This window comes from Crocodylus porosus, unplaced genomic scaffold, assembly GCF_001723895.1.
Source record: "Crocodylus porosus isolate Cpor-Errol unplaced genomic scaffold, CroPor_comp1, whole genome shotgun sequence".
Taxonomy (NCBI): domain Eukaryota; kingdom Metazoa; phylum Chordata; order Crocodylia; family Crocodylidae; genus Crocodylus; species Crocodylus porosus.
This window is the reverse complement of record NW_017728947.1, coordinates 93,223,378-93,235,646: the sequence shown is the minus strand read 5'-3', so window position 1 is coordinate 93,235,646 and position 12,269 is coordinate 93,223,378. Positions and strand designations below refer to the sequence as shown.

Here is a 12,269-nt window from a genome sequence, read left to right as displayed (position 1 = left end):
CATTTGCTGTTATCGGAAATTTGTGCATGTCCCACAAGTGGTAAAATGTAAAGTATTAAAGGGATTTGTCCTGGGAAAAGCATGGCCAATCTGCCACAAAATGAGCAGATTCACAACAGAAGTGCCTGATTTAAACAGCAGTTTCTTTGCTGTGCTGGGACAAGTTTAGCATTGGGATTGGTAGCTCTTCCCTCAACAATCCCACAGTACTCTGCTGTGTGTCCTCCTAGCTTGGAGAGGGGAGAGAAGGAGAACAGCTGGCTCCCTGCTAGCCCTCCTGGCATGAGCAGGCAGAGACACTTAGGCTGCCTTGTCCCTGTTTCTGCTTTGGAAAAATAGGGGTGGAACTGCTGGGGCAGGGGCTACCTAGTGGGAGAAACCTGCGCTTCTCCAGGTATGCAAACAGCCCAGCACCATGGAACCATTTCCCAGTGCTCGGCTACTCGTGTGTCCTTGATACTTTCTGGTGCTCCAGCCTTGGGTCCTGTGGAGCAGCAAGCAGAACTGCTCCCCCAACCCACTGGGGTGTGGAGATGCAGCCCTGGTTAGGTGTAGCAAAATCCTCCCTGCAAGCAGCAACAGAGCTGATGAGGGTTTTTTTTCTCCCTTTCCCCCTGACCCCTCATCAGCTCCTGCTGCCACTTGCAGGAAGTCCCTTCACCTCTGCCTCCAGTGCCAGTGGCAACAGCAGAGACTGATCAGGGCAGAGACCCCTGATCAGCCCATACTGCCTCAGGAGCCTTGCATCACTCTGGATAAGGTGGGTGGATGAGGTAGGCAACCCTGCTTGCCAGCAGGGGTGAGAAGACTGCCAGAAAATTGGGAACATTAAAGAGTTTCTGCGTTTCAGCCAGTTCTGGGGCTGCTTAGGAGCCTGGAACTTTAAAGGGCTTGCAAGCCTGTCAGTGAACCTGTCTAGTTTGGGAGCCCCTTAAAGCTCCCTGGAGAACAAACTAGAGAGTAGTCCCCTCTTACCTTGTGCTAGAGAGTGTCCTGAATTTGTGGCATTTCCCACCAGGGCATTTTGAAGGTTGAGCTGCCTGTAGCACTTTGTTTTGTAGTGCTACAAATTAGATGGGGTTCAGAGCAGCATGACGGTCTACTTCATCAGATGCTATGAATGAACTTGAAGGGTACATGGACTTGGACAGGTTGGTTAAAAACTTGGAGAGCCCATTCATAGAATCTGATGGAATAGGCTATCAACTATGAAAATTCATGCCTCTGAACCAGCTGGTCTCTTGGGTGCCAGTCTTTCTTACCTTCCACCTGGCTGGCTAATAAGATGTGACCACTGAAAATGTTATGGTGTTGCAGAGTATTGTTCAGGACTTCCCAAATGTATTGAGAGCAGCAAATATTCTACGCTTTAGCTTGGTTTGGTTTGGACAAAAACATTTGTCTCATCTCGTTAAAAAAATCAGTAAACTTAAAGCTAAAAAATGTCTGAATCTGAAAAATTATCATTTCAGATTAAGCTGTGAAAAGAGCTAGTGTAGCTCACACCTGGATGGAACATGTCCAAAATGAAACCATCTAGTTGATAGAATTTTGTAGTTCTCAAGACTTTTGTAAAATGAAAGGTGTAAGCAGGGAGCATGAATTTTAAAAACTTGTTACAAAACAATTGTAAGACGGGGCCTTCATACTGCTTGGACACTTCAAATTGGTTTCCCACTCACGATCATTGTAGGTTGAGTTGCTAGATTGTAAGACTCCAAAATGTTCCTTAAGGAAAAAAAAATAGGCAGTACTTTCCAGTAAGCATCTCACTTACAAGAAAGCCCCAAAGAAGACTAAAATAAAGCATATAACTGGTGGCTTAATGGATCGGTAGATGCTCAGAAAACTTTATTGCTTTTAGTGGGGACTAATCCTACGTGGTGTAAGTTTGTTTAGAGATGAGATGCACTTTGTCAATCATTTGTTGTTTTGTAGAGGAAAATTCTAACACTTGTAACATAGTGTAGTGATACCATAAGTATAATTCAGACTCTGATGCTTTTTAGTGGATGAGTGAGTAGACTCTGACCTGACAACATTTAACCTTTCCATATACTTTTCTCTTAAGGCTTGTTTGAAGAAGACAAAGCAGAATCTTTGGTAAAATTTTTTCAAGTATGCAGTGGCATAGATGGAGATCTGACAACCTCTGACAACTTTGACTGGCCTAGGTAAAATAATACCTTTCATTTTTCAACGTAACGGTTTTTAGTTGCTATCTTTTTTCTTCTAAAACCAACTCAAGCTGCCTGTGTGATATTTGCCTTAACCACATCAAGATCAGTAAAAACGTGTTGCTACTGAGCGCTGTAACTGAGTGGAACCTTCTTCAGAAAAAACGTAAGACCTTTATTAGTGGATAATGATCTCTGAGACGATGAATAAATCATAAATTGTCTTCTCCCTTTTGGAGGGGGAAGCTAGGTGATTGGACAATTACACAGGAAAACAGCTGAGAGGCTGCTGGGCCAAGGAAGTGGCAATGTGAGAGTCTAAAGGGGTCATTTTAGGGCAGGGGGAATGTTAGGTGGTGGGATTTCAATTGTTTCTAAATTTTTAGCCATCAGGAAATCAAACGACATCTGTGCTGTCAGCCTTGCTGCCTCCACTAAAACCTTTTAATGGCTTGTCTTTCATGGCTTCATTCCTTTGCCTTAAAAGGCTTAGATATTGATCAGGAGAGGGCCCAATTTTTTGTTATTCCTATTTATTTTTTCTTAATTGAGGTACCTGGTATTCTTAATTGGGATACCTGCTTGTGCCTGGCCAGATGGCTACTAGGATGTCACGGAAGAGTTCCCTTAGGTTTCTGGGAGGGGAGTGTATGTTAAATACCTAGGCAGCTGATATGAATTAGGTGGATAGAACAGCATGGTGATTAGACCAGCTGACTGATGGGGGAACTTGGAGCCAGTATTTCACCTCTTCACTTTATTCTGGTGTTACTTCACTCCTGGCTGGAATTCAGAATGGAGAGGACTGGGAGTGAAGGCAGCGAGGCTTCATATTCAGTAAGTAATGTATTAGCCCCAAGCAGCTAAAAGGTGCATATGCTGCCTTCTTGCAGTGCAGCCAGATGTGTGAGGGTGCACATCAGCTGTGGGAATGAGTGATTAGGGCCAGATACATGACACTTGACAGCCCTAGTTACTGATGTATGCTTTTAAATCCATTTAGGAGGTTTGGGGTTTTTTTGTGGGGGGGGAGGGGGGTTAACAAAATAGACTTTTCTTAGAGTTTGAGTTGCCTGTCATGTAAAAACTTAAAAATTTAATCCATTTGTATCCTAGTCATCATTTCCCTTATCCTCTTATTTCTTTAAGTGATTGATAAATACAGGGAGTAAAGTAAAACTGTCACACAGGAGATTGATTTATACATATTAAGCCAGGAGTGTCAAAGATATGGCCCATGGGCCGTATCCATGGAACTCTCATCTGGCCTGTGGGTCTCATATGTCCCATATGTAGATGAGCTTGATACCCCTGTATTAAATCGTTGGTGCAAAGCCAGAAAATTTGACCTAATGTTGAAATTCTTGTGTCTGTTAAATTTATCTTACATATTACATGAGAACACTTAATGTTCACTTTGGTATAAGCTAGTAGTAGATATACCATGAAGGCCTGACAGATGTAGCTACATAAATTAAAAAAGCAATTTCAGCATGCACTTTGAATGTTCTCTTTCTCCTTGATTTTATGCCAGACACATTTTTTTGGATGGAAGTTTACAGTGTCATATTTTATTTTGCATCATGGTACCTAGATGCATGTAATAAGAAATGTGTGTATTTCAGTATATTATCCTGTATATATGCTTATTCAGGCTGATTCACAAAAATGCACAGACATATTTCTTGGCATTTTTTTCTAACATTTCATTTTTCATGATCTTTTCAATATCAGGATTGTGCTTAAGATAAACCCACTAGCTGTACACTCCATTCTGGAAAGGATAGCACCTGAAGAAGAAGAAGAGGGAGATGGCAACTTTCAAGAGGAAGAGGAAGGAGGATCTCATTCTCTCAAGGATGTCTGTGATTTTAGAAGACCAGAGCCTTCCCCTTTTTCTTCTCGTAGGGTCATGTTTGAAAATGAAGAGGTAAAAAAAAATGTTATTGTAGGTGATGGACTTACTTACTGTAGATAAAATGGAATAGCCTTTCTGACAGGTTTTTTGTTTGGTTTGGTTGGTTTGGTTTTGTTTTGCAGATGGTCATGCCAGGAGATGCAGCTGAGATGACAGAATTTCAGGAAAAAGCAATCAGCAATTCTCATTATGTACTGGAACTTACATTACCAAATGTTCACTTAACACTGCCAAACAAGAGCTTTTATGAGAAACTTTACAATAGGCGAGTATAAATATTAGTTTGCTTGGTTAGTATGACCTGTATTTTTGTTAGTGTGCTTGTTCATAAGAACAGTTAAATCTGTAGCCATAGCAGGAATTAATGTGTTATATAATGTTAGCATCATTCTGTAAGAATGTAAGGTTTTCTATAAAAGGTGTTCTAAGTTATCAGAAAGAGGTGGTAGCAATATTATTCAGCCAGAAGACAGGGTAGAGTTACATCTTGGAGACTAAGTGAATCAGATATTCACTGATTCTCTGATTCAGTTAATCTCTTAAGTTGCACCGTTACCTTGCCTTCTGCCTACGCTATCAGAAATGTAGTTAAGTCTTATCCCTCACCATTAGCTAAGTAGCCAGCCATGCAAAATAGTTTGACACATCTTTTTAACAGAAAATAGACTCATTTTTTGCTTTCGCCAAAGACCCCTTTATTTGAAGTGCTTACACTTGCATACTATTCCTGGATATTTCTTCATATATAGATCATCATTAGGTTCTCTTCCCTTCACAGACCGCTTGAGGCAGAAGAAAGAAAACATGCATTTAATTTGTGTGGTTTTAACACTACCATTAAAAAGGAAGTTAAATGATGAGTGGAAAGGTTAAAAACATTACTATAGGAGTTACTATTGGATTCTACAGAGAAATAACATTAAAATTGAATTAACAAATGACATGCATATAACTAAACTAAATGTATTTAACTTTAGTTTTGAAAAATTAGAGATACTGTGCCCTTTTGAATTCAGCCACCCCACACAAGTATGACATCTCTGAGTAAACTGAACCATGCATTAACTACTCGGGCCTCTTTGCTTAAAACTTCATTTCTGCTTCAGGCAAAATCTTTTTTCAGATTCTCTAACAGACTTTTTCTCAAGCCAAGAAATTGTCCCCCTTGCATATTGCCTGGACACTAGGAAGTAATCACAATAATTTCTTCAGAATATAATAACTGAACAAGGTCAAAATTCATTTAAAGAATTTGTACCACTCCACTAAATACTGAACTCGCTGTCTGATGTTTGCATGCATCTAATCAGATAATAATAAATAAAGGGAGCAGAATTTTATGCTTAGTTTCATGCTTAATGACATCTAATCTCTTTTTTTATTAATATGTTACTCCAGTTTTGCTCTTGAACTTTTCCCCATCCTTTTACAGGCTGTGTAGTATGAAATCTGCAAGGGACTGTTACACAATTAGCTTTAAGTCAAGTGGAAAAATAGTCAGATGATCAATGTAGTAATAACATATTTTTCTTTCTAGGATCAGCAATGATTTATTATTGTGGGAACCTACAGCCCCGTCTCCTGTAGAAACATTTGAAAATATTTCATATGGTGTTGGACTCTCAGTGGCCAGCCAGTTGATCAATACTTTTAATAAAGACAGCTTTAGTCCATTTAAATCTGCAATACATTATGGTAATATACTTTAAATATTTTTGCGCTACAGAGATGCAAGACACACTTGGCTGAAACTATTGTTGATAAGGGGAAAGCTTGCATTGTGCAGTAAAGGAATTACACATCTTGAAAAAATAAATATAAATAATTTTTATTAGCATTTCATATTAACTGAAATATTCTTGTGAAACTGAATTTTATTAAAGATGGAAAAATAATGTATACTTGCCTTTGCTATTGTGGGCATGTTAGTGTCAAGCCGTTTTTTATTGTTTTTTTTCTAGTAGATGATGAGAGTGGATCTGAGGAGGAAACTCTGCAATATTATTCTACGGTTGATCCAAACTATCGTTCACGCAGGAAGAAGAAGCTTGAATCACAGAACAAGAACACACAGAGCTTTCTTTCTGTTCTGTTAAATGTTAACCATGGATTAGTGTCAATATTCACAGATGTAAAGGTGAGATGCCGGAAATGGCAAGCTAAATCTGGCTGAGTTTTCTTCCAGACATGGTGTATAAGTCATGGTATTACTTTTTTTGTCCAACAGCTTTCATGCCATTTGTTACATTATTGTTTTTTGGAAATTTTATTATACAAACAGGAAAAAAATTTTAAAAGCTGTATGAACATCCTTCAAGTGTCTTAGTATCATAATCTTAATAGTACCGTTAAAGTAACTTAAGTTACTGTCGTTCTGTAATATTTTAACATAATTGCATCATATTAGAGCTGAGAAACTAAATATGGATATAAGAGTAGTGAGTGGTACATTGTATTATAATATCCTAAATGACAACAAAATTTCCACAAGTTGTGATATCTCTCTTATGATTTTTTTTTTTTTTTCCTTTTCCTTCAGGAAGATGATGGAAATATACTGGAAGGAAAGCATGGTGAATTCTGGTTTGAGTTTAAGAGTGGCTCATTGTTCTTTGTGACTAAATATGAAGGTTTTGAAGACAAACATTACATCTGTCTTCATTCTAGCTGCCTCAGTTTATATCATCAAGGTAGGAAATTAACATTTCATTGCATAAAAAATTGATGCAAGGCTAACTAGTGGTAAAATTTTAAGTTCTTTTGGGCAAGGAAATCTTTTTGTTTGTAAAGGATCTAGAGTAATGGAGTCCTGCTGCATGACTCTGGCTTCTTTGAACAATGGTAATGTAAGTAAAAATAATAGTAACTATGTTTGCTTTGGAAACCTATTGTAAAACTGCTTCAGCATCTGTTGGCCTTTAAAAGATTTGTGGGCCTCCAGCAGCCTATCCTCAAAAGCTGTTCTGTCTTCCAAAATGTTTTTTCCCCCACTTATTAATTGGTGCGTAATTCCAAAAAAACCCAAAAAACTCAGTCCATACCCTTTAAACTTCTGTTGCGGAGTTCTTTCTTGGCTACCTAAATTGCAGTCAGACACTAGAGAATTTTAAGTAGTCTGCATGGCTGATAGTTTCATTGTTTCAAGAGGAAGAGAATGGACCTATCAGCTATAAGATTTCCTCTTCAGGTAACTTCAGACTAATGGAAGTGGGGTTTAGAGACCATCAGTGTGTAGATCTGTATTTCAGCAGTCATTGGAGGGTTGGAAGTACATCTGGCACCATCTTTCATTATCAGAAGAAGAGGTATAACATTAACCTAACTATCACTATCTAGGGAGAAACACTACACAAACAGAAGCTTTCCTTGTCTTCATGTTTGATCTTTGGTTTCTATTTTGCTAATAATATGGCAAAGTTAATTGCTATTGATTGTTGTAAAAGTTGGAGAACATTGGAAACCTCTCCAGTGGGATCCGCAGCTTTAATTGTGCATTGCTGACTATATTTAATTATAATTAAAATAATAGCCAGGAAAAGGGACAAGGATTTCCATTAGCTTTATCTAAATCACAATTTTCTGACTACAATCTCTATGCAGGTATGGTCGATGGAACTGTTCTTTCATCTGAGATACGCCTGCCTAGTATGATACATCCCCATTGGTTAGAACCTACCATTTATTTTTCTGAAGAAGATGGTCTCTGCAGGCCATCTCCAGATGGCGTGGGAATGGACTGTTTAAGTATGCTCTCTGTTGCCGTGAAAATCCAGTCTGATAAACTGGAAAGCAATACAAAGGTATGTGTTTCCAAAGATTAGCTTCCATGTATTGTCCAGGTGTTTTCAGTTTGCATAAAAGATTTACAGTGTTCATACATTTTTGTAAAGCCTATCAGTAGACAGAAATAACTTCAAATTTCTATTATAAACTGTTGCTTTTGTAGTTATTGAAATTTGAATGTTTTAGGTATATTATACAACCATACTAATATGCCTTATGGTCATATTACTTTGTGTGTGCCGTTTAGCAGCACAGCAACCTTTGTATATTTCCTGACACTGGCTGTATGACTTTTCTTTAAAGGATAATACTTTATGCTCAATTAGCCACGTTTCCCTTATCTAGACTTGCCTTTCCTTGACTCTACTTTGGCTCCATGTTCAAGCAGTGACATACAGGTGTTTGGGGAGGGAGGTCTGGAGTTTCTTGATGAAGCTTCTTGGTATTTTTTAGTCTACGTATTACTGTGCACAACATGACAATGTTCTTGATACAGTCTTCAAACATAATCTGTGGATGATTTTAAAAGTATAAATATTGGTACGTCGTTAGCATAGTGCTATCTTTCTGAAACTCTCTCTTCCTGAATTCATAGTTGGACATGATCTTGCACCTATTGAAATTATTTCAAGTCTGAACTAATATGGGATGTAGAAGATCAACAGTTATACTGATTGAAAACTGGGGTAGGAGGAAGAAGGAAGCTTATTTGCATTTTGGGCTGATCTGTTATAATTGTTCCATGTGTTTGTTCCTGTCCCACAATAAGTGAAAGCTAAATCACATTTTTTTTAGTAGTTCTTTCATTTCAGTGGTAGTTGCCCTGATTTAGCTTATTTTACTATAGGAAAGGACGAACACTTGAAACAGTTAAAACAGATTTGCTGTCCAGAGGTAAGTCCTTCCTCGTTGTACAATTGTTTTATCTGTTCACAGTAATGCACCCCAGTATTGCATAAACTCACTTGTAAAACTTTTCTGTGCAGGAATTTCTAGTTGCTGTAGGACTAAGAGGAGCCACTCTGCAGCACAGGGTTTTGCCTTCAGGCCTAAGCTGGCATGAACAGGTCAGAGAACTGAGTGTTGTTGATTTGATATTAAAGTTTTACTATTGTAAGTGTTAAATTAATGATTGACCCTAACCCTTGGTAAAAAAAATCTAGGCCTTTGAGCTTTTTGTTTGACTAAGTATCACTGTCTCATTCTGTTCTTAGAAATGTAGTGGCTCTTTTTGGACATTAATTTCTGTCTTGAATTTCCAAAAAGAATGTAGTTTGAACTCAGTAATATTGCTACACTTTCGCCTCCTTATTTATGCCTTCATTTCCCATCTCATTTGTTGCAATTCCTTTTTCAGTGACCATCATAAAGTCCAACTGCTCCAACTTCCAGAGGTTCAAATTACTGAGTTCAAACTACGCTGTGGCTTTGGATGGGAGATAGCATTAACCTAAAGATGGATTATGTTCAGCAGTTTCATACCATTCACTGAATCCAATATATAAATAATTTTCAATTTAAAAATAAAAAATGTTGTTGCTTGGGGATCTCCTCTGTTCTCCTGTATAACTGTTTTCATTTTGCACCTTCTCACTTAAGGATTTTCTTTCTTTAAAATGCATGATTATTTACTAAACTAGTATAGTTTGAAGGATTATAATAATATTTTTGTAATTTTTAGATTTTATGTTTTTTGAACATTTCTGATGAGCCTGTTTTGGGATATAATCCTCCAGCTTCCATCACAACTTTTCATATTCACCTGTGGAGTTGCGCTCTTGATTACAGGTACATTAAATGAAAGTATGCTACTGTTACTGTTTAGTTGGATGCTTTTTAAGAATGTTTAAGAATGTTTCAGTTTACATATTGGTAGGTATTTCTGAAAGTTAGTTTAAAGAAAATTGAAAACTTGTAATAATTACTTACAGTTTGAGTATTTTAAGGGCTATTAATGAGAGGATAGGCACTAGTTTAGGACTTGAGGGACTGTGGTTGAGCAAGAATTGTAAGACTTGTACTTCAAAAGTGCAAGAAAATGATAACATTTTATTTCTCCCTTTTGTTTGTAGACCTATCTTTCTGCCAATCAGATCTCTGCTTACCGTTGAAACTTTCAGCATTTCCAGCAGTGTTGCATTAGATAAGTCTTCTTCTACTCTCAGGTATACATTTAGATGCTCACTTGAATAGTATAGCTTGCATCTTTTAGTATAGCTTTTATCTTTATCTTTTAGCTGGAAAGTGTTCACCTGGCACTTAGATCTGTTCTGGGCTTTGGATTGTAATGTGCCTGGATTGACTCCCCAGGACCCATTTTGAATTGCTCATCCCATTGTTGGTCACTTTTGTCATGGCATCTTTAGTATGCTTGAGAGATACTGAAAAAAATCATCTGTTTGTATGTGCGCCATTAAGAGATTGTATCATCAGATCTCTAAAACAAGAGATGGTTACATCAGATACTACACTAAATAAGAAAATACTTACTTGTTATTGCTGCTCTTAAATGGATGTCATGGTTATTCTATTTTTAGTTAAGAAATGTTTCACTTGTATTTTTCTTGAATTTAAAAACTATTTTGATTTGGCCTATTTCTATTGTGGTAGCCTTGTAAATGGCCTTAGCGAATTCTTGAAATACATTTTTTCTTGTAAATCTTGAATTTTTAAGAAGTGTTACAATGAAATATGTAAATGTTTATGTTTTAAATATATTTTGATTTTGTTTAAGATAATATATGTTGTGTTTATGTGAGATGCAGTTGTTACTCAAAACTTCAGTTTCTCTCTTTTTCTTTCGATAGAATAATCCTAGATGAGGCTGCTTTACATTTGTCAGACAAGTGTAACACAGTTGCAGTGAATATGCATAGGGGTAAGACTTTCAGAAATATAACAGTTGCTATGTACAAAATGTATTATAATGTCTTAATTTAAACAAATGTATAATTTTTTTAAAGATTTCTGGAGGCTACTGGAGGAGAGATGTGGTATAGTATAACAATGAATAATGCCTGAGTATGTAGTGTAGTATACAGGAAGAAAAGGCCAGTGCAGTTTTGAGCTGTGTGTGCAAGTGAATATTATTGAACAGGGTATAAAAGTCCTGTTCTCTATGGTTCTATTCCAGGTTTATCAGTATTTAACATTTACCTGCCTTTATGAAAATAGTAGGTCAGGACATCAAAAACCTTTACAAAATTAAGGTCATATAAAAACAAATAGTCACTTTTCTGGTGAATTTCATATGAAGATTCTGCTAGCCCAGTGGTAAGGAAGTAGCAGACCTGATTTAGAAAACTTTCCAAAATTCAGGCAGTTCAGGCTCCCATCTCACAGCAGAATGTCCTGACCATGAGACTAGTCTGAGATTGATAATAATCCCTGTTCTAGGGACTGCTTATATCTTCATTAGAGTGGCACTGCATAAAATGGACAAGCAGCTTTGAAAGCAGGGGCTGGAATCCAGGACTTCCCCTACCCAGAGAATACCTTCATCGTTGGGCTGCTGCCATGTCGTCATCCCTCTTCTTTGCTCCTGCTTTAGTCCTATGAATATTGCATTCTTTTGTACACAGTAGCAGTACTTCAACAGCAAGAGTTGAAGGTGCTTTCACCCCAACTTTGTCTATATCCTGGTAGATAGTAGGGCTGCGCCAAGCTTTGGTTGCTGGTTTGATTCGGAGGAGATTTGGCCCAATTCGACAGCCGAATCTCCAAATCTGAATCAAATCAAGAGACCCATTAATCTCTCTGAGTCGAATCGGAAGCCTTCGATTTGATTCAGAGAGATTTGACCATTCAGCCATAGATTCATAGACATTAGGGCTGGAAGGGACCTTGGAAGATCAAGTCCAAACCCCTGCCCCAGGGGCTGGAATTCAGCTGGGGTCACAGGATCCCAGCAAGATAAATATCCAGTTGACTCTTAAAGAAGTCCAGAGTAGGTGTTTGCACCACCTTTGGCGGCAGTCTGTTCCAGCCCTTGGGGGCTCGGACTGTAAAAAAGTTCTTCTTTATGTCCAGCCTGAAACACTCTTGGAGAAGTTTGTGACTGTTTGACCTTGTCATCCCATGGGGTGCTCTGGTGAACAGGTGTTCCCCCAGATCCTGATGCACACCCCTTATATGCTTATAGACAGCCACCAGGTCCCCCTTGAGCCTGTGCTTTTTGAGGCTGAAGAGTCCCATAGCTCTCAGCCTCTCATCATAAGACCTATTTCCTGCCCTCTGATCATGTGCGTGGCTCTCCTCTAGACTCTGTCAAGCTTCTCCACACCCTTTTTGAATTGTGGAGCCCAGAATGGGATGCAGTACTCCAGCTGCGGCCTCACCATAGTTTCATAGTTTGTAGGGTCGGAAGGGACCTGAGCAGATCATCTAGTCCG

General features: G+C 38.2%; 1 protein-coding gene across 5 annotated transcripts in view; it reads left to right on the top strand.

Moving 5' to 3' along the window:
- ATG2B (autophagy related 2B) overlaps window positions 1–12,269 on the top strand; it is a 70,178-nt gene that overhangs the window by 26,899 nt on the left and 31,010 nt on the right. For 3 of the 5 annotated variants that reach the window (XM_019552477.1, XM_019552478.1, XM_019552475.1), the window contains exons 16-26: window positions 2,072–2,174; window positions 3,912–4,107; window positions 4,218–4,360; window positions 5,633–5,790; window positions 6,057–6,232; window positions 6,635–6,785; window positions 7,696–7,895; window positions 8,865–8,945; window positions 9,560–9,666; window positions 9,951–10,043; window positions 10,686–10,756. In XM_019552477.1, coding sequence (XP_019408022.1) covers window positions 2,072–2,174; window positions 3,912–4,107; window positions 4,218–4,360; window positions 5,633–5,790; window positions 6,057–6,232; window positions 6,635–6,785; window positions 7,696–7,895; window positions 8,865–8,945; window positions 9,560–9,666; window positions 9,951–10,043; window positions 10,686–10,756 — 1,479 coding nt within the window. The remainder of the gene's footprint in view (window positions 1–2,071; window positions 2,175–3,911; window positions 4,108–4,217; window positions 4,361–5,632; window positions 5,791–6,056; window positions 6,233–6,634; window positions 6,786–7,695; window positions 7,896–8,864; window positions 8,946–9,559; window positions 9,667–9,950; window positions 10,044–10,685; window positions 10,757–12,269) is intronic. The other 2 variants (XM_019552479.1, XM_019552476.1) reach the window with 1 other exon arrangement.